Raw genomic sequence first — 25,706 nt, 5'->3', positions numbered from 1 at the left:
TGATGGATGGATGAATCACAGAATCAGAATATCCTGAGCTGGAAGAGACTCACAGGGATGATCCAGTCCAACTCCTGTGCAAACACCCCAACAATCCAACCCGGTGCCTGGTGGATGGATGATGGATGGATGGATGGATGGATGGATGAATGGGTTTTTTGGGATCAGGCTGACTGAGAGAGGATCCCACCCCAACTCTAAGAACAGGAGGCCACCCAGTTCCCCCAGTTCTGGACTGGGAGAGGCCATTCCAGCAGGGAAAGAGGCTGCTGGGCTCCCCCACCTCCACAGGCTCTCAGTGGTTTTCCACCCTCCCCTCCCCAAACCCTGCCAGCACGGTGGGATCTGCTGTGCCAGCTGCTGCCTGGGCCCTGTCACATCCAGAGCTGGGACATCCTGAGGGCCCTGGGAGGGGACACAGCTGGGGCTCTGGGGGTGGCATCAGCGATTCTGAGCCTGCAAAGCAAACAGGATTTGGCAGCCAGGTCCTTGTAGACATTGAAGATCCAGCTCCTGACGGGATCATCCCCAGCTGGGGAACCTCCCCAGGGGATTGTGAGGGGCCCATGGCCCTGGGAAAGGTTTCCAGGAGCTGGGACACCCCCTGCCCTTGGTGGCTCTGGGACAGCTGTGGTCACTCCTGCAGGGACACAGGACAGGGACAGCTCTGGTCACCTCTGCCATGGTTCTGTGACACTGCTATGTCTGTGTGGCACTGCCATATCCATGTGACACTGCCATGGTTTTATGGCACTGCCATATCTTTGTGGCACTGCCATTTCCGTGTGACACTGTTATATTTGTGTGGCACTGCCATATCTGTGTGGCTCTGCCATGGTTGTGTGGCACTGCCATAGTTCTGTGGCACTGCCATGTCTGTGGCACTGCCATATCCATGTGACATTGTTATATCCATGTGGCACTGCCATGGCTCTGTGGCACTGCCATGGGCGTGTGACATTGTTATATCCGTGTGGCACTGCCATATCCGTGTGACACTGCCATGATTATGTGACACTGCCATATCCATGTGACACTGTCATGACTGTGTGACACTGTTATATCCGTGTGGCACTGCCATGACTGTGTGACACTGCCATGATTGTGTGACACTGTTATATCCGTGTGGCACTGCCATGGCTCTGTGACACTGCCATATCCGTGTGACACTGCCATGTGTGTGTGACACTGCCATGATTATGTGGCACTGTTATATCCGTGTGACACTGCCATGACTGTGTGGCACTGTTATATCTGTGTGGCACTGCCATGGCTCTGTGGCACTGCTATGACTGTGTGGCACTGCCATATCCATGTGACACAGCCATGGCTCTGTGGCACTGTTATATCCGTGTGGCACTGCCATATCCATGTGACACTGCCATGACTGTGTGGCACTGTTATATCCGTGTGGCACTGTCATGGCTCTGTGGCACTCCCATGGCTCTGTGGCACTCCCATGGCTCTGTGGCACTGCCATGTCCTGGCTGGCAGCTGGCACCTCCCTCACCCCTGCTCCCCTAAATCCCCTCGTGTTCTGTGGTTTTCAACCCCTGCCCATCTCTCATTCCCGGCTTTATCCGCTGCCAGCTCCAGGAAAAGCCGGCACACAGATTTTCGGGTCAGCCCGGGCTCCCCGGCGTTTTTGGGGTGCAGATTGGTGTCCTGGTCCATGTCCCACCACAAACGTTCACCAGGGCCATCAGGTGTCCCCCCAGAACCGCTCCTCCACTCATTCCATCCAAAATTTCTCTCTGGGAGAGCTGGGGGAGTTTCCCCGGGAAATGGCACATCCATCCCCGGGGGGATTTGGGAGCGTGACCCGCCCTCATCCCCGCTCCAGCACCGGGACAGAAACATTCCCAGCGATGGCAGGGCCGGGACACCGCGGAGAGAGGCGATCCCGGCAGAGCCTCCCCAAAAACCCGATCGGCGGGATCAGCAAACCCAAAATCCCGTTAAATGGCGCTGGGACACTGCACCAGCCACCCACCAATGTCCCTTATGGACACCGAACTTCCCAGCGCAAAACCGCTGCCGGGAATGTCCCTGCTTTCCCACCTCCTTTCCCACCTGGAGAATTCCCCCGTTGGAAGCACCTGGAAGTGGAAACATAGAAATATGGAAACACCTGGGGCTGCTTTTCCTGTGGCACCAAGAAAACCAATCTAGAAATCACCCAGGGCAGCTTCGGGGACACCTCAGAGCCGAGGGGGGGTTCAAGCCAATCCTGGCGTGGAGCTGCCCCTAAGCACGGAGAAAATGCGCTTTTCCCGGGGGTTCTGGTGGGTTCTGGCGAATTCCGGTGATCTCCCCCACCCCCAAACCTCCGAATCCGCGGATCTCCCTCCCCCTTCCCTCCGGGAGTGGTCGGAGGGGGCCCCTGGCTGAGTCATTTATTTATTTTGCCGGTGCCATATGAAAGGCAGCCCCGGGTGTTTCCATACGAGGCGGATAGGTGCTTCCAACACTGACATTCTCCAGGAGAAAAATAGGCAGGAAAGCTCCTGGCGCAGCAGTTTTATTGTGTTAATAAGTTTGGCGTCTATAAGCACCATATGTAAATGACTGCTATAGTGCCTTGCTGCCATTTAACATTATGTTGGGGAGGTGAGCGGGAGCCAAGTCTGCAGCATTTCCATTAATACTCCACGAGCTGCCAATTCCGGAGGGGTTTTTTTTCCCCCTCTTTTTTTTTTTTTTTTTTTTTTAATTTCTTTTTTTTCTTCCTTTTTTTTTTTCTTTTTTTTTTTTTTTTTTTTTTTTTTTTCCAAAAATGGGAAAGAGCGCGGCGCCAAGATGCTGCCTCGGACCGCTCGGCTGGGTGGGAAATGGGTAAATATTGTGTTCATTTAGCCCTGGAGGCAGCTCCAGTGCTTGGAGCTGTGCTGGGAAATGCCGCTTTGCTGAGTATCCCGTGGCTGTGCAGAGCGACAGGGGCCGAGGGATGGGCAGAGCCGCTGCCAGAGGTGCCAACATCTCCCTGCCTTGACAATCAGAGGAAAAAAACACAAAAAACAAACAAACAAACAAAAAAAAAAAACCCCAAAAAATACCCAAACAAGGCGGTAAAAATTGAGATATGAAGCGCCGCGAGTTTCTTCCTCCTGCAAGGAATTTTTTGAGCGGATTTCTGTTGAATCAATGGCTCCGTGCAGTCATATGGATGGCAGGCTCCCAGCCATTATTAGTGTAAACAGATTTGTGAGCAGTATATTTAGCTGCTCCATATTGCTTTTAGGAAATGTGCACATTTCCATGGCACACGCTCCCGGAGGGCCATACCCTGCCACGGCTCCGCAGGTGGGGACGGGGCCGTGCCGAGCGCCCCGGGCTCCCCAAAACCTCGGCAGGGGCGCGGCTGCTGCTTGTCCCCCGGGACGGGCAGGGTGGGGACAGAGCCCTGCGGGTGGCAGGGCTGGGGCAGCTCCTGGGGGTGCCCAGAGCGGGTTTGGGGGTTCCAGGGGACCCGGCCCTGCCCGGAGCTGCGGGATGGGCTGGGGCAGGTTCAGGCGCGGCTGGGGGGATGCTCAGGTGGGGGAGCTGCCCGAGGGGGGAGCAGCAGGGGACACTCTGGGATGGAGGTGACACAGATGAGGGACACTCTGGGATGGAGGTGACACCGATAGGGGACACTCTGGGATGGAGGTGACACAGATGAGGGACACTCTGGGATGGAGGTGACACCGATAGGGGACACTCTGGGATGGAGGTGACACAGATAGGGCACACTCTGGGATGGAGGTGACACAAACACCCAGGAATGTCACTGGGATCCAGGTGACACAGACACTCAGAAATGTCGCTGGGATCCAGGTGACACAGACACCTGGGAACACTCTGGGATACAGGTGACACAGATAGGGCACACTCTGGGATGGAGGTGACACAAACACCCAGGAATGTCACTGGGATCCAGGTGACACAGACACTCAGAAATGTCGCTGGGATCCAGGTGACACAGACACCTGGGAACACTCTGGGATACAGGTGACACAGATAGGGCACACTCTGGGATGGAGGTGACACAAATACCCAGGAATGTCACTGGGACCCTGGTGACACATACACTAAGGGATTGTGCCAGGATCCGGGTGACACAGACACTCGGGAATGTCCCTGGGATCCAGGTGACACCGATAGGGGACACTCTGAGATCCAGGTGACACAGACACTCAGGAACACTCTGAGATACAGGTGACACAGACGCTCAGGAATGTCGCTGGGATGCAGGTGACACAGATAGGGAACACTCTGAGATCCAGGTCACACAGACACCCAGGAAACACTCTGGGACGCAGGTGACACTGATAAGGGACACTCTGGGATCCAGGTGACACAAACACCCAGGAATGTCGCTGGAATCCAGGTGACACAGACACCCAGGAACACTCTGGGACTCAGGTGACACACACACCCAGGAATGTCGCTGGGATGCAGGTGACACACACACCCGGGGACCCTCCGGGACGCAGGTGACACGGCCGTGCACAGACCATGTCACCATGCAGGTGACACCTCCCTCATCCGTCCCAGCCGTGCCAGGACCGCTCCGGGCCCTCCCTGCTCCTCCCGAGAAAAATCCTGCGGGAAAAACCCCGAGTGGGCCGGGACCAAACCCCAGAGGTGCGAAAAAGCCCGAAAGAGCCTCGGGGGCGGCTGGCACGGCACGGATGGCACGGCACAGCACGGCACAGCACAGCACAGCACGGCACAGCACGGCACAGCACGGCACAGCACGGCACAGCACGGCACAGCACGGCACAGCACAGCACGGCACGGCACAGCACGGCTGGCACGGCTGGCACGGCACAGCACGGCACAGCACGGCACAGCACGGCACAGCACGGCACAGCACGGCACGGCACGGCTGGCACAGCACGGCACAGCACGGCTGGCACGGCACAGCACGGCACGGCTGGCACAGCACAGCACAGCTGGCACAGCACGGCACAGCACGGCACGGCACAGCACGGCACAGCACGGCACAGCACGGCTGGCATGGCAGGCACGGCACAGCTGGCACGGCACAGCACGGCACGGCACAGCACGGCACGGCTGGCACGGCTGGCACGGCACGGCTCTGCCCGGGCTCTCCATGGCTACCCAGCCCCGGCATTGGCATCCGGGCTCGGGGGGAGACCCCAGCCCCTTCCCAGCCCCTTCCCAGCCCCTTCCCAGCCCCTCCCCAGCCCCTTCCCAGCCCCTCCCCAGCGCTCTGCTCTGGATGTCACCGTCTCCCTCCCACCGGCGTGAAGAATCAATTAGGAAGAATCAGCGACGGGGACAAGCGCGGGGCCCGTCCTGTCCCCAGCGCCCTGGCACCGCCCTGGCACCGCCGCAGCCCCGAATCCTTCGGGATCCTTCCCCGGAGCCGGGAGTCACCGCGGCTCCCCAGACCCCAAACCCCGCAGCATCCCCGGCTGGAAGTGCCGCTCCCGCGGCTCCGGCTCTGGAATGGCTCTCCGCGAATGGAACTCGCCTCTTTTCCCTCCTCTTTCCATGTGCGTGTGGATATATATAAATCAGAAGGGAAAAAAAAAATAAAATTCCCAAACTCTGATTAAAAATCCCTTTTTTTTATTCACCTGCCCATCTTTCCTGTCTGCATCTCCCCTTCTATCCAAACTCATAATTAATCGCTCAAGGCAAAAGTAATGAATGTTAATTGGCCATCTGTACAAAGACTAATTAAAATCTACCATGCTGGGGATTAAAACATACCTATAGCAACTGCCTGAATTGAGAATGAGACAGAGGAGAGATTGAGAAAACAGCTGAAAGGCTTGTGCAAAACGCAATCTCGCTTAGGTGTGAGATGAGCTGCAGCTCCGAGATCTGAGATGCTTTATTATTAAATTAAAAAAAAAAAAAAAAAAAAAAAAAGCAACAAAAAACAAAAAAACGGGGGGGCGGAGGAGGAGGGTGGGGAAGAAACTTCTGAGCTGGGAGCTGGTTTAATGGGAAGAAAGGCCGCGGGGGATTTCAAAGGAGGAGTGACCCCAACATTTTGCGTCGTGTTTGGAGGAGGATAAAAACTGCCCGCTCCCCTCCCCGCCCGCAGGAAATATTCGGTGGAGTTTGTAGCTTTTTTAGGGTTTTTTTTGGGTTTTTTTTTGTTTTTTTGGTAGGGTTTGTGGCTGTGAATAAACCGCGCCGGGGATGGGGAGTGGGAGGGCAGCATCCCGTGGATTTGGGGGGTGAGGGATGGATTCCCTCTGTCCCCCCGTTCCCTCCTTTGTCCCAAACTCGCCGCTTTTCAGCGCGGCCGCCCCTTTGTTGGGAGGCTTTGGAAATTGGGGGAATTTCCCAAAGGAAGAAGCGGAGCTGAGATTCCCAGAGCTGCTCTTCCTCCTCCTCCTCCTCCTGCTCTGGGGACACCGCTGGAGGTGGCAGCGCTGGAGGGACCCCGGGGGATGCTGAGGGGGCTGAGCCCTCACCCCAAACAGGGCTCAGGGCAGCTCCGGGATGTGCAAAACTCCATTTTAAATTTTTTTTTTTTTTTTAAGTTCAAAACCCCGGGAGCAGCAGCGGCTGCGTTTGTGCTGCGACACCAACGCCTCGTGTCCCCGGCGTCCCCTGCACACCCCAAACATCCCCCTCTGAACCCCAAATCTCCGCATCCACACTCCAGCGGTGCCGGGTACCCCGGCGGTGCCCCCCATCCCTGCGGCGGATTTTGGGGCGGGCGGGGGAGGCTGGGCGCCCCCTCCCCGGGCAGCAGCGGGGCTCCGAGCCGCGCCGGGAGCTCGGGGCTCTGCTCTTGTTTTCTCAGATCGGGCTGTGTTTACTCCCAACACGAGTGACCGCCGTGGCCCCATTACGGCGGCACTGACAGCTCGGCTGACAAGTGCGCTCGCGGCAGGAATGTGAATGCGGTGCGAGGGAACCGGGGCCGGGAGCGGCCCGGGGAAGGGACGGGCTGGGATCTGCCTGGGATCGCTGGGGGATCTGCCTGGGATCGCTGGGGGATTGTCCTGGGATCGGCCCGGGAGCGGCCCGGGGAAGGGGCGGGCTGGGATCGCTGGGGGATCGCTGGGGGATTGTCCTGGGGTCGCTGGGGGATTGTCCTGGGATCGCTGGGGGATTGTCCTGGGATCACTGTGGGAGCGGCCCGGGGAGAGGGGCGGGCTGGGATCTGCCTGGGATCGCTGGGGGATTGTCCTGGGATCGGCCCGGGGAGAGGGGCGGGCTGGGATCGCTGGGGGATTGTCCTGGGATCGGCCCGGGAGCGGCCCGGGGAAGGGGCGGGCTGGGATCGCTGGGGGATCGCTGGGGGATTGTCCTGGGATCGGCCCGGGGAGAGGGGCGGGCTGGGATCGCTGGGGGATTGTCCTGGGGTCGCTGGGGGATTGTCCTGGGATCGGCCCGGGAGCGGCCCGGGGAAGGGGCGGGCTGGGATCTGCCTGGGATTGTCCTGGGAAAGGGATGGGCTGGGATCACTGTGGGAGCGGCCCGGGGAAAGGGATGGGCTGGGATCGGCCTGGGATCGCTGTGGGATTGTCCTGGGGTCGCTGTGGGACCGCCCAGGGATCACCATGGGATCGCTGTAGGATCACTGTGGGATTGCTCTGGGATCACTGTGGGATCGCACTGGGATCGCTGTGGGGTTGTCCTGGGATCGGCCCGGGGAAAGGGATGGGCTGGGATCGGCCTGGGATCGCTGTGGGACCGCCCAGGGATCACCATGGGATCGCTGTGAGATCGCTGTGGGATTGTCCTGGGATCGCCCTGGGATCTCCATGGGATCACTGTGGGATTGCCCTGGGATGGCTGTGGGATTGCTCTGGGATGGCTGTGGGATTGCTCTGGGATCACTGTGGGATTGCACTGGGATTGCTGTGGGATCACTGTGGGATTGCTCTGGGATTGCTCTGGGATTGCTCTGGGATTGCTCTGGGATGGCTGTGGGATTGCTGTGGGATTGCTCTGGGATCACTGTGGGATTGCTCTGGGATCACTGTGGGATTGCTCTGGGATGGCTGTGGGATTGCTGTGGGATTGCTCTGGGATTGCTCTGGGATGGCTGTGGGATTGCTGTGGGATTGCTCTGGGATCACTGTGGGATTGCTCTGGGATGGCTCTGGGATGGCTGTGGGATGGCTGTGGGATTGCTCTGGGATTGCTGTGGGATTGCTGTGGGATTGCTCTGGGATTGCTGTGGGATTGCTGTGGGATTGCTCTGGGATTGCTCTGGGATTGCTCTGGGATTGCTCTGGGATTGCTGTGGGATTGCTCTGGGATGGCTCTGGGATTGCTCTGGGATGGCTCTGGGATGGCTCTGGGATTGCTCTGGGATTGCTGTGGGATTGCTCTGGGATCACTGTGGGATTGCTGTGGGATTGCTGTGGGATTGCTCTGGGATCACTGTGGGATTGCTCTGGGATGGCTCTGGGATTGCTGTGGGATTGCTCTGGGATCACTGTGGGATTGCTGTGGGATTGCTGTGGGATTGCTCTGGGATTGCTCTGGGATTGCTGTGGGATTGCTCTGGGATGGCTCTGGGATTGCTCTGGGATGGCTCTGGGATGGCTGTGGGATTGCTGTGGGATTGCTCTGGGATTGCTGTGGGATTGCTCTGGGATCACTGTGGGATTGCTGTGGGATTGCTGTGGGATTGCTGTGGGATTGCTCTGGGATTGCTCTGGGATTGCTGTGGGATTGCTCTGGGATTGCTCTGGGATCACTGTGGGATTGCTGTGGGATTGCTCTGGGATGGCTGTGGGATTGCTCTGGGATCACTGTGGGATTGCTCTGGGATCCGGCACGGGGCGCTCGCCCTTCCTGCTGGGACCTCCCAGAGCCTGCTGGGATCCCAAGAGGATGGGGATGGCAGGGATTCCTTGGGATCATCCTGTGCCATCAGCACAAGGTGGATGGGTTTGGTTTTGTCACCCTTTCTGCTTAAACTCAGTTAAACTCAATTGGAATCTTCCAGAGCCTGCTGGAATGGCAGCAGGATGGGAATTACTGGATTTATTTGGATTATCCCATGGCCATCAGCACAAGGGGGATGGGAGCTGGGTCATCCTTTCTGTCTGAACTTGGAGCTGGGATCCTTCAGGGCCTCCTGGCATCCTAAAGTCCCTGGAAGGAGAGGGATTCAGGGATTATCCCATGTTTGGGAAAAGGCAGAGCTGTCAGCACAAGAGGGATGGGTTTGATTTTCTCACCCTTTCTGCCTGAACTCAGTTAAACTCAACTGGGATCTTCCAGAGCCTGCTGGAATGGCAGCAGGATGGGAATTACTGGATTTGTTCAGGAGGGGTGTGAGGAATGAGTCCCTAGGCCCAGCCTGGATCCAGTATTAATCCCAGTTTGGATCCAGCCCTAGGGCCACCTTGAATCCAGTATTAATCCCAGTATGGTTCCAGCCCTAATTCCAGTTTGGATCCAGCCTTAGTCCTAATTTGGACCCAGCCTTAATTCCAGTTTGGATCCAGCCCTAGTTCCAGTTTGGATCCAGCCTTAGTCCCAATTTGGATCCAGCCCTAGTCCCAGTTTGGATCCAGTCTTAGTCCTAAATTGGATCCAGCCTTAATCCCAGTTTGGATCCAGCCTAGTCCCAGTTTGGAACCAGTATTAATCCCAGTTTGGATCCAGCCTTAATCCCAGTTTGTATCCAGCCTTAATCCCAGTTTGTATCCAGCATTAATCCCAGTTTGGATCCAGCATTAATCCCAGTTTGTATCCAGCATTAATCCCAGTTTGGATCCAGCATTAATCCCAGTTTGTATCCAGCATTAATCCCAGTTTGGATCCAGCATTAATCCCAGTTTGTATCCAGCATTAATCCCAGTTTGGATCCAGCATTAATCCCAGTTTGTATCCAGCATTAATCCCAGTTTGGATCCAGCCCTATTCCCAGCTCAGCTCCAGCCCAGCCCAGCTCACTGCTGTGCCTGCACCATCTCAAGCTGGTTTAATTAATCACAGATCATTTCTGCAGTGCCTCCCCATTACCCTCCATAGCAAAGTAACTAATTACTCATTAGGGCTGGAAGATCTCTGGGACAGGACACCTTAGCACAAGCCTCTGCTCCCTGCTCTGGCCTGGGTTAATCTGTGAGCTCCTCTCTGGCCCTCGTTACTCATTAATGGGGACCTGACTCATCAAAGCCTTTGGGTCCAGGGGACCTCGAGGATCATCCAGTTCCAGTTCCAGGGACACCTTCCTCCATCCCAGGGGGATCCAGCCTGGCCTGGGGCCCAGGGGCAGCCCCAGCAAATCTGGGAATTGCAGCCAGGCAGGAATTCCTTCCCAAGATCCCAGCCCCATCTCCCCTTTCCCAGTGGGAGCCATTCCCTGTGTCCTGTCCCTCCAGGCCTTGTCCCAAATTCCAGCTCTCCTGGAGCCCCTGCAGGGACTCTGAGCATTCCCTGGAATTTTCCCTTCTCCAGGGAACATTCCCAGCTCTCCCAGCCTGGCTCCAGAATCCTGGCAGCATTTCCATCATCTCCTCTGGACTCTCTGCAGCAGCTCCATGTCCTCCTGAGTTTGGGATGCAGGGCTGGGGCAGCTCTGCAGGTGGGGTCTCACCTGAGCCTGGGGCACAGGGACACAATTCCCACCTTTCCTTTGGGATCAGCCCAAATCCTCCTCCCAGGTCTGCTCCCAGTCCCTCCTGTTCCTGTTCTGTCCTTTCCCCAATTCCAGACACAAAATCTCTGGGATTTCCACACAGAATTCCTGCTGCCAACTCCTCCCCCGTGCTCTGATCCCAGCAGGACTCTGTTTGGGATCATTCCTGATTTTATTTTTCACAGCAGCGTCACTCAGGCTGGATCTCCACTGCACTTCCTGCTTTTATTCCCAATTTCCATTTCTTTCCCTGGCCTGGGCACTGCTGCAGAGGCAGAATCCCCGTGCTGGAGCTGCTCCTGAGGCCACCAAAGGCAGGGGACAGGCTGAAACTGTGCCCCTGGGCAGAGAGCAGGGACAGCAGAGGGACAGGAGCGGGGTCAGTGCCCGGAGGAGGCTCTGCGAGCGCCCTGAAAGGAGTTCATTGCTCCAACACTCTCATCCTGCACATCCCCAAGAATCCCAAAATCTCCTGGCTGCTGCCTGTGGCTGCTGGGTGTGACCCCATGGGCAGGGTGGGGGTCCCAGCAGCCCTTTCCCCCCTGGCAGGGGCTGCAGCTCCCGTACCTTTGGCCCTGGGCAAAGGCAGCCGCTGGTTTTGCTGGTTTTTTTTGCTGTTTGCTGGTTTTGCTGTTTGCTGTTTGCTGTTTGCTGGTCGCTGCCTGCCCCAGCTGAGCTCAGCACTTCTGGCCCGGGACACCCAGGTCGAGTTTCCCCCGTGCAGCAGCTCCCTGCCGAGCCAGGGCCAGCCCGGGGCAGCAGCTGAGATTTGGGAGGTCAGGGGGCGAGCTGCCTTTCATTTGGGGTGGCTTTGGGGGGGATTTAGGGGCTCAGCCCCGCTCCTGGCTCTGCTCGCAGCCAGGGAAACAACCCCAGCGGCGGGTTTGGCTCCTGTGTGAGCCGGCACAAAGGGCACAGTGTGTCCCCAGCGCGGGCAGGGGGCTGGGCAGGGTCCCCCGGGGACCTGGGGTCACTCAGGCTGGCGGTGTCACCCCAAAACACTGCCCAGCCCCCTCCCCTCATGCCCCAAGCTGCTCCTGAGGCCATCACGGGGCTCTGTGGGGCATTTTTAGGGATTTCACCCAGGAGGCACCTGCAGAGCTGCTGCTGCTGCTGCTTTATCTCCCTGCTCAGGGGGAAGGAAAAGGGGGGAAAGGGATGAAAGGCCCTACACAGGTTTTGCTGCAGCAGGCAGGGTGGGAACCTGTGGAATTTGGGGGAGACACCCCAGGCTGGGAGGATTTTTGGGTTTGAAAACCCAAACCCCACCTCAGGGTTGAAAACTCACCTCTGCACTTGATTCCTGCAGGGAGAAGAGAATCCCTGGCTCTGCTGGGATGGAGGGGCTCAGTTTGGGGTCACTCCCTGCAGGGCTCATCCCCAGCCCCAAATCCCGGGGCTCCCCACGGGGACACACCAATCCATCGGGACACACCTGCCCAGGTGAGCTGGGAGCTCCTGCCTCTGGAATCGGGACAGCTCTGGAGAGCTCCAAACTCCTTCATTTTTAACACCCTTCTGTATTTGCCCTACTCCAGCCTCTGGTAAAGCCCCCGGGACGCGGATTTTTAATTAAAAAATGAGTGGCCGAGGGGTCGGTGCAGAGTCCGAATCCCGCTCCATCCCCTCCCGGCTGCTTTTCCAGAGGCATCCCCGGGCTCTCTGTTCCCCGGTCTCGGCACGCCCTCAGCTGGTGACTGAAAATGTCACCAAAGAAAAAGAAATAAAATCTTCCGTGAGATTTAACATCGCACAGCGCTCACCGGGGCACGGGCTGGCTGCCCGGGGAGGGAACGCCGGAACCCTGGGAGTGTTGGTACCCGGAGAAAGAATCCTGGAACCCGCAGGGATGCTGGTACCCAGCGGATTTTGGTACCCAAAGATGCTGGTACCCAGGGGATGTTGGTACCCAGGGTGATGCAGGTACCTGGAGGATGCTGTACCTGGAGGATTTTGCTATCCATGTAATCTTTGTACCCAGGAGATGCTGGCACCCAGGGGATGTTGGTACCCAGGGGATGCTGGTATCCAAAGATGTTGGTACATGGGGGATGATGGTACCCAGGGTGATGCAGGTACCTGGAGGATGCTGTACCTGGAGTATTTTGGTATCCAGGTGATATTTGCACCCAGGAGATGCTGGCACCCAGGGGATGTTGGTACCCAGCAGATTTTGGTACCCAAAGATGTTGGCACCCAGGGGATGCTGGTACCCAAAGATGCTGGTACATGGGGGATGACGGTACCCAGGGTGATGCAGATACCACCTGGTGAATTTTGGTATCCAGGTGATATTTGTACCCAGCAGATGTTGGCACCCAGGGGATGTTGGTACCTGGTGGATTATTGTACCCAAAGATGCTGGTACCCAGGTGATGTTGGTGCCCAGCAGATTTTGGTACCCAAAGATGTTGGTGCACAGGGGATGCTGGTACCCAAAGATGCTGGTTCATGGGAGATGTTGGTACCCAGGGTGATGCAGATACCTGGAGGGTGCTGGTACCTGGAGGATTTTGGTATCCAGGTGATATTTGTACCCAGGGAATGCTGGTACCTGGCCTGGTGGATTTTGGTATTTAGGGGATGTTACCTGGTGAATGTTGGCACCCAGGGAATGTTGGTACCCAGGAATGGTGTCACCCAGGGCATGTTGGCACCCAAGGAAAGTTGGTACCTGGTGGATTTTGGCACCCAAGAGATGTTGGCACACAGGAAATGTTGGTACCCAGAGTGACATTTGTACTCAGGGGATGTGGGTACCCAGGAATGGTGGCACTCAGGAAATGTTGATACTCAGGGGATGTTGGTACCCAAAGTGATATTTATACCCAGGGAATGTTGGTGCCAGGAATGGTGACACCCAGGGGATGTTGGTACCAGGAATGGTGACACTCAGGGGATGTTGGTACCAGGAATGGTGACACTCAGGGGATGTTGGTGTCAGGAATGGTGACACCCAGGGAATGTTGGTACCAGGAATGGTGACACCCAGGGACTGTTGGTACCAGGAATGGTGACACCCAGGGGATGTTGGCACCCAGGGACTGTTGGTACCAGGAATGGTGACACCCAGGGGATGTTGGTACCAGGAATGGTGACACTCAGGGGATGTTGGTGTCAGGAATGGTGACACCCAGGGACTGTTGGTACCAGGAATGGTGACACCCAGGGAATGTTGGTACCAGGAATGGTGACACTCAGGGGATGTTGGTGTCAGGAATGGTGAGACCCAGGGAATGTTGGTACCAGGAATGGTGACACTCAGGGGATGTTGGTACCAGGAATGGTGACACCCAGGGGATGTTGGTGTCAGGAATGGTGACACCCAGGGAATGTTGGTATCAGGAATGGTGACACCCAGGGAATGTTGGTGCCTGGTGGATTTTGGTATTCAGGGAATGGTGACACCCAGGGGATGTTGGTACCAGGAATGGTGACACTCAGGAAATGTTGGTACCAGGAATGGTGACACCCAGGGCAATGTCCCAAAAGCATCTCTGCCATTTCTCCCCAGGCAGAGCTCTGCTCCTGGAGTGGGAATCCCAAACCCAGCACAGCCCATCCCAACAGCTGCACAGAGAAATGGGGACACTGAGGGGATGAAACCCCAAAAATGAAACCTCCAGGAGAGCTGGGAGCACCGAGTGAGGGATTGCCAAGCTGTGACTAGCTGTGAGTGGGAGGCTCTGACAGGGAAATCACGAGTGGGACATCACACCCGTGGGATGTGCAGATCCCCTTGGAGCAGGTGTGGAGTTTCCTCAGGATCCACCACGGATTTGTGCTGCTGCTTCTTGTGGGGAGAGAGAAAAAGGGCTGGAAAATGATCCAGGGCCCAGCAGGGCTGGCTGGGGAGGAGGGATTCAGGAGCTTGCCAGGATTAAATGAGCTCAGAATTAATGAAAGGGCTCAGGAGGGAATTCTGCTGCCTTGCTTCCCCCACCCTGCCAGGAACTCACCCACCCTTAAAGACACAGCAGAAACCCCAGGGCAGACTTTAAAATGGATGATTTTAGAACTTTTAATGATTGGAGAGCCAGGGTGACAGGATCTGAGCTGCAGGGTTGGGTGGAGGCGGCACTGAGGGGCACACAGGGGGTGTGCTGGCCTTCAAAACAACTTTCCTGCATCAGCTTTCCAGAAGAAAAGCCTCTGGGTGTCTGTGCCTGCTGGAATCTGACGGAAAAGTGACAAAAAACCTCCACAAATAATTCAAAGGAAGGGGCTGAAGCCCCAAAGCAAGGCTTGGACCCAAAACCTGCAGCAGGAGCAGGGCAGGAGCTCAGGGCTGTGTCTTTGCTCTGATCAGGTTTCCCTGAGCTGGTGACCCCAGCCAGGCTCCCAAAATTCCCAAAATTCCCAAAATTCCCGATTTCTCCAAGGCCAGCTCCCTCTCCTGGTGATTCCTGCTCCTGCTGCATCTTAACTCGGGGTTCAGAGGCAGGAGGAGGGGGAGCCCCTGGTGAGCAGGGCACAGAGTGGGGGCTCTGGGGACAGTGGCACCATACCAGCCCCAGGAGTGGCTCCCTGGGGACCTGGGGCTGTGGGGACAGGGGACAGAGCCCACAGGCACAGCACCCTGCTGCTGCTGGCTCCCTGGGGCTGGCAGGGACACCTCTGCCCCTTGTGTCCCTGTGCAGGACACTTGGAACCTTCCAGGCCATCCCTCTCCTCCCAAACCCAGAACCGAGGGATTCCAGTGCTGCCCGACCCCAAAAGGCCACCAGGGCTGTTTAAAGGCACACAGAGGTGTCTTAAAACTTCCCAAACCCCAAGATTTGAACCAATTCCTGCTGGAGGCACCAGGGAAAGGCTGAGCTGGAAGCAAAGCAGGAAGGCAAAGCTCAGATGTCATAGAAATCCACGTGGGCTCCAGAGGGGAAGGAATCCTCCAGCAGGAGCTGGAGCAGCTTCTGGGCTGACACAGAGCAGTCAATGAGCTGCCCCTTCTCCTGCAGCCTCTGGAAGTGCTGGAGCATCCCAGGGTCTCCAGTCCTGGTCCGAGCCAGGAGCTGCATGTCAGTGTCCAGAGGTCCTGGGGAAAAGGAAAAAATGCAGAAAAAAGTCATTTAAGGATTAAAAAAAAAAAAATCCAGGGCTCATTTTTCCATCTGGAAATGGGCTGGGGATGTTCCCCTGGAGAAGGGAAAATTCCAGGGAATGCTCAGAGTCCCTGCAGGGGCTCCAGGAGAGCTGGAATTTGGGACAAGGCCTGGAGGGACAGGACACAGGGAATGGCTCCCACTGGGAAAGGGGAGATGGGGCTGGGATCTTGGGAAGGAATTCCTGCCTGGGCTGCAATTCCCAGATTTGCTGGGGCTGCCCCTGGATCCCTGGCAGTGCCCAAGGCCAGGCTGGATCCCCCTGGGGCAATGGAAGGTGTCCCTGAACATGGAACTGGATGATCCTTGAGGTCCCCTCATCCCCCTGGCACAGTGGGAGTGTCCCACGGCAGGGATGGGATGGGTTTAAAGTCCTGGGATGCTGCTCAGGAGGGGCTGGGCTGCAGGAACCCCCATTCCCAGCAGGAATTCCCAGCTCAGGAGGGGCTGGGCTGCAGGAACCCCCATTCCCAGCAGGAATTCCCAGCTCAGGAGGGGCTGGGCTGCAGGAACCCCCATTCCCAGCAGGAATTCCCAGCTCAGGAGGGGCTGGGCTGCAGGAACCCCCATTCCCAGCAGGAATTCCCAGCTCAGGAGGGGCTGGGCTGCAGGAACCCCCGTTCCCAGCAGGAATTCCCAGCTCAGGAGGGGCTGGGCTGCAGGAACCCCCGTTCCCAGCAGGAATTCCCTGCTCAGGAGGGGCTGGGCTGCAGGAACCCCCGTTCCCGGCAGGAATTCCCTGCTCAGGAGGGGCTGGGCTGCAGGAACCCCCGTTCCCAGCAGGAATTCCCTGCTCAGGAGGGGCTGGGCTGCAGGAACCCCCGTTCCCAGCAGGAATTCCCTGCTCAGGAGGGGCTGGGCTGCAGGAACCCCCGTTCCCGGCAGGAATTCCCTGCTCAGGAGGGGCTGGGCTGCAGGAACCCCCGTTCCCGGCAGGAATTCCCAGCCCCTCACCTGGGGCATAGCTGAGCACACGCAGCTGGGGCTCCTCCCGTGCCAGCACCCTGAACATCATGTCCCGAGCAGCTTTGGCTGCGCAGTACAGGGCCCAGCTGGGGAAGGGCTCCCTGGCACACAGGGAGGAGATGTTCACCACGGTCCTGCTGCTGCCAGCGCGGGCCCCAAACGCCCTCAGGGCCAGGGAGGTGAGGCACAGGGCAGAGCTGATGTTGAAGGAGAAGTAGGTGTTGATCTCCTGCAGGTCAGTGAAGTCCTGGAAGGATTTGGAGATGTCTCCCAAAGAGCCTGGGAAGCACAAATGTGGAGTGGGTTGGGTTGGATCTTAAAGAATGTTCAGTCCCCACCCTGCTGTATTGATTTGCCAAAACAAGATATTGGTCTAATAGATACTCAACAAAAGACTCTCCAACAATTTAAGGTCAGGTGATCACAGAGTCTGTTTGTTGGCAAAGGATTCAAACAATCCATATTCTAATAACAGCCCCTCCCATCCTTCTTCCCATGGTAATTAGCTGGAATGGCCATTAAGCATTGATTGACTTCTTAAATTAAGTCTGGGGTCGTTTTTGTGAGGAGGGGTCTTAAAAGGAGGAAGTAAGGTGAGTCTTCCTCACCCCAAACTCTTGACCCTTTCTATCAATACAAATGATTTCTGGGGACAGTCCAGTTTTCCAAAGAACTGTTTCTGGTTGCATTGTCTGTTCCTTTGGATCTGCTCACTAATTTAATCTTTTCCCATTGTAAGCACAGCTGAGCAAACACAAAATGACAGATAATCAATTAATTAAATTTCAGGCAACTACTCCCTTCTAACTTCTAACAGAGGAGTCCTTTTGCTTTATTCGAATATTATTTTATTCCTCTGTCTCCTTTTGGACACAAACCTCTGGTGTTTGTGGATTCATTTTCCTGACAAACTATTCTTACATCACAGAAAAACCTCGAGAGCAGCAAAGCACGGCCAGGGACCCGCCCCTAATTAATTCCTTTAATTAAAACAGCCAGGCAGGGGAAATCCCGGCAGTTCCATCACTCTTTTGGGATATTTGCTGGCACCCCAAGCGAGAAATGAACCCCGGAGGGAGCGGGGCTGAGCCGGCTGTCCCCGGGATGGAGGGCAGAGGTCCGGGGAGGGGACAGGAGGGACAGGAGGGGACAGGCGGGGACAGGAGGAGATAGGAGGGGACAGGAGGGACAGGAGGGACAGGAGGGACAGGAGAGGACAGGAGGGACAGGAGGGACAGGAGAGGACAGGAGAGGACAGGAGAGGACAGGAGGGACAGGAGGGACAGGAGGAGATAGGAGAGGGCAGGAGGGGACAGGAGGGGACAGGGCGGGAAGGAGAGTACAGAAGGGGATAGGAGAGGACAGGGGAGGACAGGAGAGGACAGGAGGGACAGGAGGGACAGGAGGGGACAGGAGGGGACAGGAGGGGACAGGAGGGACAGGAGGGACAGGAGGAGATAGGAGGGGACAGGAGGGACAGGAAGGACAGGAGGGGACAGGCGGGGACAGGAGGGGACAGGCGGGGACAGGTGGGACAGGAGGAGATAGGAGAGGGCAGGAGGGACAGGAGGGACAGGAGGGACAGGAGGGGACAGGAGGGACAGGAGGGGACAGTAGGGACAGGAGGGGACAGGCGGGGACAGGAGGAGATAGGAGAGGGCAGGAGGGACAGGAGGGGACAGGGCGGGAAGGAGAGTACAGAAGGGGATAGGAGAGGACAGGGGAGGACAGGAGAGGACAGAAGGGGACAGGAGGGGACATTCCAGCGGTTACCGGCGTTGTTGACCAGCAGCAGGCGGCCGAAGGACGGGTCCTGCAGCAGCTCCCGCAGGGCAGCGCTCGCCCTGCGCAGCCCCTCCTCGCAGCCCAGGTCAGCGGCCACGTACTGCACCCGCAGCCCGGTGTCACTGCCGGTGTCCCTCCCGGTGTCACTCCCGGTGTCACTGCCGGTGGCCCCGGCTCGCAGCTCGCTCGCCAGCTCGCCCAGCGCATCCGCGGATCGCGCCAGCAGCAGCAGCACCGAGCCGGGCCCGAGCTGCGGCGCCAGCAGCCGAGCCAGGCTGCGGCCGAAGCCGCGGGAAGCGCCCGTCACCACGCAGGCGGTGGCGGCCCAGCGTCCCGATCGCGATTCCGGTCGCGATTCCGGTCGCGATCCCGATCCCGATCCCGATCCCGGCTCCATCCCGGAACCCAGCGCCGGGGCCGTGGGAACGCCCCTGCCCACGTGACCCGCCCCATTCATCCCCCGCCGCTCCGTGAATGGGCGCCCCGAGGGCGCGCGCAGCGCCGCCGCCTCTGATTGGTCAGCGCCGAGAGGGGGCGTGGTCGGAGCGGGGCGCCCCCTTGCGGCCGCTGTGAGGGGGAGCGGCCTCCGTGAGGGAGCGGGAGCGGGAAAGGGAAAAGGAACCGGGAAAAGGAACCGGGACCGGGAAAAGGAACCGGAATTGGACCGGGAAAAGGAAAAGGAACCGGGAAAAGGAACCGGAATGGGACCGGGATCGGAGCAGGTCTGGTGATGCGGCTGCCGCCGCCCTTGGTCTTTCCCCCGCTATATTTGTTTCAATGCACTTTTCAATATATTTTTCAAATATATTTTTAACCAAATTCTTAATAATTTTTTTTTTTATTTTGTAAATTCCCTTTGATCGTCCCAGCCTGCCGCTCCTGCTGTACCACAAACCTTCCCTCCCCTTTTCCCTCTGCGATCCCCAATTTTGGCACCCAGCTCTGCTGCTTTGCCAGGCAGTAAAAACCCTCTCTGATCACAAATAACCCTGAAAATCCTTTTAAAAAAAAATTAAATATTCCTGTGCACAGCTTTCCAGGTGGGTTTTTCCGAGGAATACCTGGTTTCCATGGATTGGATCTCCAGGCAGGTAATGGATGAGATCTCACTCAATTTACCAGCCACAGGCTGCACTTTAATAAACCATTAAAAATTCACGGCATGGCAAAAACCCAAGAGCAGTATTTGTTTTGCTAAAGCAAATTTTACACGTTCAGCAAAATTAAGATCGTCAGAAAAAAAAATAAAAAAAATAAAAAGACAAAAAAAAAAAAAAGACAGCAAATGTGTATTTTTATCACAAGTAGCTTCTTGATGGCAGGAGTTGCTTCAGTCGGTGCCAGTTCCCTCTTTTCCAGTTTCCCGCATCCATCAGCTCTTCCATCAGGAGATCCCTGATCCCTGCAAAGTTGGAATTACCTTGGAATTGCTCCTGCTGATGGGATGGGATGGGATGGGATGGGATGGGATGGGATGGGATGGGATGGGATGGGATGGGATGGGATGGGATGGGATGAGCTTTAAGATCCTTTCCAACCCAAACCATTCAGTGATTTTAAATTCCCACCTCCATGATTTTAAATTCCCATCCCTGTGATTGTAAATTCCCATCTCTGTGCTCAGTCCCTCTGCACCACAATCTCCTGGGCTCAGCAGCTCCTCCCAGCAGATCCAACTGCTCAGATCCGCGCCCTGGAGCTGAACCCGGCGCTGGTGTCGCTGACATCCTGTAATTAAATTAATTAAATTAAATTAAAGCCATCCCGGATCATTAGCAGCCTTGTTTAAACCTGCCTATCCGTGGCAGGGAGATCCATTGCCTGCAGCGGGATGGGCTCAGCCCAAACCCCGCGAACTTCAGTAGTGACATCACTGATAATGAACAATCAGTGATAATGAACAATCAGTGACAATGAACAAACAATGATAATGAGCAATCACTGACAATGAACAATCAGTGATAATGAACAAACAATGATAATGAGCAATCACTGACAATGAACAATGATAATGAACAATCACTGATAATGAACAATCAATCACTGACAATGAACAATCACTGACAATGAACAATCAATCACTGATATTGAACAATCACTGATAATAAATAATCAATTAATCAATCACTGATAATGAACAATCACTGATAATAAAAAATCGATCACTAATAATGAACATCCACTAATAATGAACAATCACTGATAATGAATAATCGATCACTGATAATGAACAATCACTGACAATGAACAACCAATGGTAATGAACAATCACTGACAATGAACAATCAATCACTGATAATCAATCACTGATATTGAACAATCACTGACAATGAACAATCACTGATAATCAATCACTGGTAATGAACAATCACTGATATTGAACAATCACTGACAATGAATAATCAATCACTGATAATGAACAATCACTGATAATGAACAATCAATCAGTGATAATGAACGATCACTGACAATGAACAATCACTGATAACGAACAATCAATCACTGATAATGAACAATCACTGATAATGAACAATCACTGATAATGAACAATCCCCCTCTCCGGTGGCACAGCGGAGCCGGGTGTGTGTCCCACGGACAGCCCGGGATGGATCCTGGCACCGCAGGAATTCCTGCAGGGATCCCATTGGGGATTGTTGGGAATTCCTGCAGGGATTGTCCTGGGAACCCATTGGGGATTGTTGGGAATTCCTGCAGGGATTGTCCCTGTGATCCTATTGGGGATTGTTGGGAATTCCTGCAGGGATTGTCCCTGTGATCCTATTGGGGATTGTTGGGAATTCCTGCAGGGATTGTCCCTGGGATCCCATTGGGGATTGTTGGGAATTCCTGCAGGGATTGTCCCTGTGATCCCATTGGGGATTGTTGGGAATTCCTGCAGGGATTGTCCCTGGGATCCCATTGGGGATTGTTGGGAATTCCTGCAGGGATTGTCCCTGTGATCCCATTGGGGATTGTTGGGAATTCCTGCAGGGATTGTCCCTGGGATCCCGGGGGGATTTTGGGAATTCCTGCAGGGATTGTCCCTGGGATCCCGGGAATTCACGTCTCTTTTCAATTCTTGCTCCTCAGAAAACTTCTACAGATCTCCGGGGTGACACTGGCAGGGGACACATTCCCTCCCTGGGGGCACATCCCAAGTGACACCGAGCTTGGGAAACGACGGGAAATGGAGCACGAGTGTGGTGAGGAGCGGCTGAGGGAGCTGGGAAGGGAATGGAGAATTCCTGAGGGAAATGGGAAGGGGCTGAAGAATTCCTGAGGGAAATGGGAAGGGGCTGGAGAATTCCTGAGGGAAATGGGAAAGGGCTGGAGAATTCCTGAGGGAAATGGGAAGGGGCTGGAGAATTCCTGAGGGAAATGGGAAGGGAATGGAGAATTCCTGAGGGAGCTGGGAAGGGGCTGGAGAATTCCTGAGGGAAATGGGAAGGGAATGGAGAATTCCTGAGGGAAATGGGAAGGGAATGGAGAATTCCTGAGGGAAATGGGAAGGGGCTGGAGAATTCCTGAGGGAAATGGGAAGGGAATGGGGAATTCCTGAGGGAGCTGGGAAGGGGCTGGAGAATTCCTGAGGGAAATGGGAAGGGAATGGAGAATTCCTGAGGGAAATGGGAAGGGAATGGAGAATTCCTGAGGGAAATGGGAAGGGGCTGGAGAATTCCTGAGGGAAATGGGAAGGGAATGGAGAATCCCTGAGGGAAATGGGAAAGGGCTGGAGAATTCCTGAGGGAAATGGGAAAGGGAATGGAACGAAATGATCTTTATGGTCCCTTCCAACCCCGACGATTCTGTAATTCCACATTATTTAATTAATAACTCCATGTTATTTAAACCAACAGTGTTCCACCTTCACAAGCAGCGGTGAGGGAGCCCCCAGATGTGCTCACACAACCGGGAATATTTTATTTATAGATTTATTTCTATTTTCTTTATTTATAAAGCAAAGGCAGAAGCCCTCGGTGGTGTCGGGGCTCCCTGCTCTCCATCCCGCTGTACCTGATAAGATGTGGCTGGAACGGGACATCCCAGCGCTGTTTTTCCGGCACCGACTGATAGCAGGAACAGAGGGAGTCACAGCCGGGAGACCTTGGCACCCAGGGGTGCTCCTGCTGGGAGGAGGATTCGCTGTGTCCTTGGATCCCGCGGATGAACCGCCCGGGGCGGGTCCGGATCCTGCTCGGGGTCTGCGGGAGCTTCCTGCGGCTGGGGAAGGTTTTAACAAACAATTATAAACAATTGCAAACCATTACAAACAATTATAAACAGTTATAAACTATCACAAACCAATACAAACCATTACAAACCATTACAAACAGTTACAAAGAATTACAAACCATTACAAACAGTTACAAACCATTACGAACAATTACAAACCATTACAAACAGATACAAACCATCACAAATCATCACAAACCATCACAAACCATTACAAACAGTTACAAACCATTACAAATCATTACAAACAAGGAGAGGAGGGGCGGGAACGGCTTTGAGATGGGGCTGAATGTCTCAGGCTTGTCACAGAGCGGGGACAGACTCCAGAAACAGACAAGTGGGAATTCCTGAATTTTGGTTGATTTCCAACACTGACTCCTGCAACAGACAAGTGGGAGTTCCTGAATTTTGGGTTTATTTCCAACCAGAATCAGACTAGTGGGAATTCCTGAATTTTGGGTTTATTTCCAACGCTGCCTCCCAAAACAGATAAATGTGAGATCCTGACTTTTGGGTTTATTTCCAACCCTGACTCCCGAAACAGACAAGAGGGAATTCCTGAATTTTGGGTTTATTTCAAGCAGCAGGTTTGTCACAGAGCAGGGACAGACCCCTGAAACAGACGGGTCTGCACGAGCCGGAGTTTCCGAGATTTGGGGTGAAACACTCGAGTTTGGGTTCAAGGCGGGATGCGGGGCAGGCGGTTCGGGAGGGCTGCACCTCCCTGGTACCTCAGCAACGGGTAAGGGAAAAGGGCAAATTCCCCCGTGAGTTTGGGATAAAAGCCGAGAGAAAACCCCACAGGCTGTGCCCCTTTATCCCAATAAAGCTGCTGCACTCCTCGTCTCCTGGGGCAGGAGGGGCCGTGGGGCTGTGTCCCCTCACGGGAGGGACATGGCGCTGTGACATCCACAGAGTGTCTGAGCCGTGGGGCTGTGTCCCCTCTGTGACATCCACAGAGTGTTGGGGCTGTGTCCCCTTCAGCGACACGACACCATCCCCACCCAACCTCCCCCCGGCTCTCCCGGTCCCGGGGCCGCTCCCGCTCCGTCCCTCCTTCCCTGGGCGGAGCCGCCACGTAGGCCCGGCCCCCTCCCGGAACTACATCTCCCGTGATTCCCCGCGGGGTTCAGCCCCTCCCGAACTACATGTCCCATAATTCCCTGCGCGGTCCAGCCCCTTTTGGACTACATCTCCCGTGATTCCCCGCGCGGTTCAGCCCCTTTTAGACTACATCTCCCACGATTCCCCGCGCGCCCCAGCCCCTCCCGAACTACAAGTCCCGCGGTGCCGCGCGCGGCGGAGCGGAGCCGGGGAGCTCCGGCGGTGGCGGTGCCGCTCCCGGTGCGGGAGGAGCCGGGCCGGGCCGGGCCGGGCGGGGCCGGCAGGTGGAGCGAGCGGCCCCATGGAGCGGCCGAAGATGGCGGAGCTGGAGAGCCTGGAGACGGCGGCGGAGCACGAGCGGATCCTGCGCGAGATCGAGAGCACGGACACGGCCTGCATCGGCCCCACGCTGCGGTAGGAGCGGGGCCGTGCGCGGTGCGGGATGCGCTCCGGGAAAGCGCCGTGCCCTTTGCCGGCTCTTGTCACTTACCGTGCCGCTGAACCCGCGATCCTGCCCGCACCGGGACCCCGGGCTTCTCGGGGTCCTTTGTTCTCCCTTTGATCCGTTCCCCCTCCCGGTTCTCCATCCCCGTTTCCCCCATCCCGGTTCTCCATCCCCATTTCTCCATCCCCTGTTGTCCATCCCCGTTTCCCCCATCCCGGTTCTCCATCCCCGTTTCCCCCATCCCGGTTCTCCATCCCCGTTTCCCCCATCCCGGTTCTCCATCCCGGATTCTCCATCCCCATTTCTCCATCCCCTGTTGTCCATCCCCTTTTCCCCGTCCCGGTTCTCCATCCCCATTTCCCCATCCCCTGTTGTCCATCCCCGTTTCCCCATCCCCGTTTCCCCCATCCCGGTTCTCCATCCCCATTTCTCCATCCCCTGTTGTCCATCCCCTTTTCCCCGTTCCGGTTCTCCATCCCCTTTTCCCCGTCCCGGTTCTCCATCCCCTTTTCCCCATCCCCGTTTCCCATCCCGGCTCATGCATCCCCTTCCCCTCTCCCTCATCTCCTTCCCGTCCCTCCGCACCCGCCGATTTTTGGGGTTTGTGCGCCGCAGTCCTTTCTGTGGTTTAATCTACAACCTGTGTCAGATGAGGAATCACCCGATTTCTTTAAAAACATGATTATTTTGGATCATTTATCTGATCGCTGGAGCGATCCCTGCGGTGCTGGGATAACCCATCCGTCCCTCCCCGCCGGAACTTCTCCCAAAACCTCTGAATCCACCCGAAACTGGCTGAGCGCAGGTGTGAGTGTTCCCCTGCCTTAGGGGTGTTGATTTCCAGCGCTGATCGGCACGGCAGAAATTCACAGGCAGAAATAGAAATTCACAGGCAGAAATACACAGGCAGAAATTCACAGGCAGAAATTCACAGGCAGAGACAGAAATTCACAGGCAGAAATTCACAGGCAGAAACAGAAATTCACAGGCAGAAATTCACAGGCAGAAACAGAAATTCACAGACAAATCCACAGGCAGAAACAGAAATTCACAGACAAATCCACAGGCAGAAACAGAAATTCACAGACAAATCCACAGGCAGAAACAGAAATTCACAGACAGAAATTCATACAGAAACAGAAATTCACAGGCAGAAATTCACACAGAAACAGAAGCAGCTGCCTTATCTCGGGGTTAAACCGGGGCTGAGCCTGGAGAGGAGAATTTGGGGTTTCAGCTGCTCCAGGTGAGCGAATCAGAACCAGGTGGGGATGGAGCCCCCTCATTTCTGTGCCTCCCCTTCCCCAAAATCCTGTTTGGAGCAGCTCCTGGAGCCTCTTTCCAAATCAAAGGTTCAGATTTGGGAGATTTGCAGCGATGCTAAATAAGGAAAAGTTGGAATTTGTGAGCAGCAGAGCTCTGGATTCACTTCAGCACTGCCCATTCCCTCTCTTATGTTTGGATTTCTGGCAGTTTTTTCTTCCTGGAG

General features: G+C 55.8%; 2 protein-coding genes across 2 annotated transcripts in view; one reads left to right on the top strand and one right to left on the bottom strand.

The window, feature by feature from the left end:
• Nucleotides 1–14,574: 14,574 nt before the first annotated feature.
• Nucleotides 14,575–18,910, bottom strand: SPR (sepiapterin reductase). The gene is made up of 3 exons (XM_056490581.1): nucleotides 18,424–18,910; nucleotides 16,639–16,929; nucleotides 14,575–15,617 (listed from the first exon to the last, which is right to left on the bottom strand). Exons 1-3 carry the CDS (start codon nucleotides 18,890–18,892, stop codon nucleotides 15,427–15,429), a joined length of 951 nt encoding a protein of 316 aa, XP_056346556.1. The 5' UTR covers nucleotides 18,893–18,910; the 3' UTR covers nucleotides 14,575–15,426.
• A 5,036-nt stretch (nucleotides 18,911–23,946) lies between these two features.
• EXOC6B (exocyst complex component 6B) overlaps nucleotides 23,947–25,706 on the top strand; it is a 271,894-nt gene continuing 270,134 nt past the window's right edge. The window contains exon 1 of the mRNA XM_056489697.1: nucleotides 23,947–24,186. Within this exon, the coding sequence (XP_056345672.1) occupies nucleotides 24,074–24,186 (113 nt within the window). The 5' untranslated portion in view covers nucleotides 23,947–24,073. The remainder of the gene's footprint in view (nucleotides 24,187–25,706) is intronic.

This window comes from Oenanthe melanoleuca, chromosome 4 (genome assembly GCF_029582105.1).
Source record: "Oenanthe melanoleuca isolate GR-GAL-2019-014 chromosome 4, OMel1.0, whole genome shotgun sequence".
In the NCBI taxonomy this organism is placed as follows: Eukaryota; Metazoa; Chordata; class Aves; order Passeriformes; family Muscicapidae; genus Oenanthe; species Oenanthe melanoleuca.
The sequence above is the reverse complement of the archived record's forward strand: the minus strand, read 5'-3'. Positions and strand labels throughout refer to the sequence as shown.

Excerpts from the sequence above, each read along its gene's own strand:
- SPR (XM_056490581.1), bottom strand. The coding sequence starts at position 18,892 with ATGAATGGGGCGGGTCACGTGGGCAGGGGCGTTCCCACGGCCCCGGCG. Across the intron at positions 16,930-18,423 it reads GCTGCTGGTCAACAACGCCG|GCTCTTTGGGAGACATCTCC; the intron begins GTAACCGCTGGA and ends TGTGCTTCCCAG. Across the intron at positions 15,618-16,638 it reads TGTGCTCAGCTATGCCCCAG|GACCTCTGGACACTGACATG; the intron begins GTGAGGGGCTGG and ends CCTTTTCCCCAG.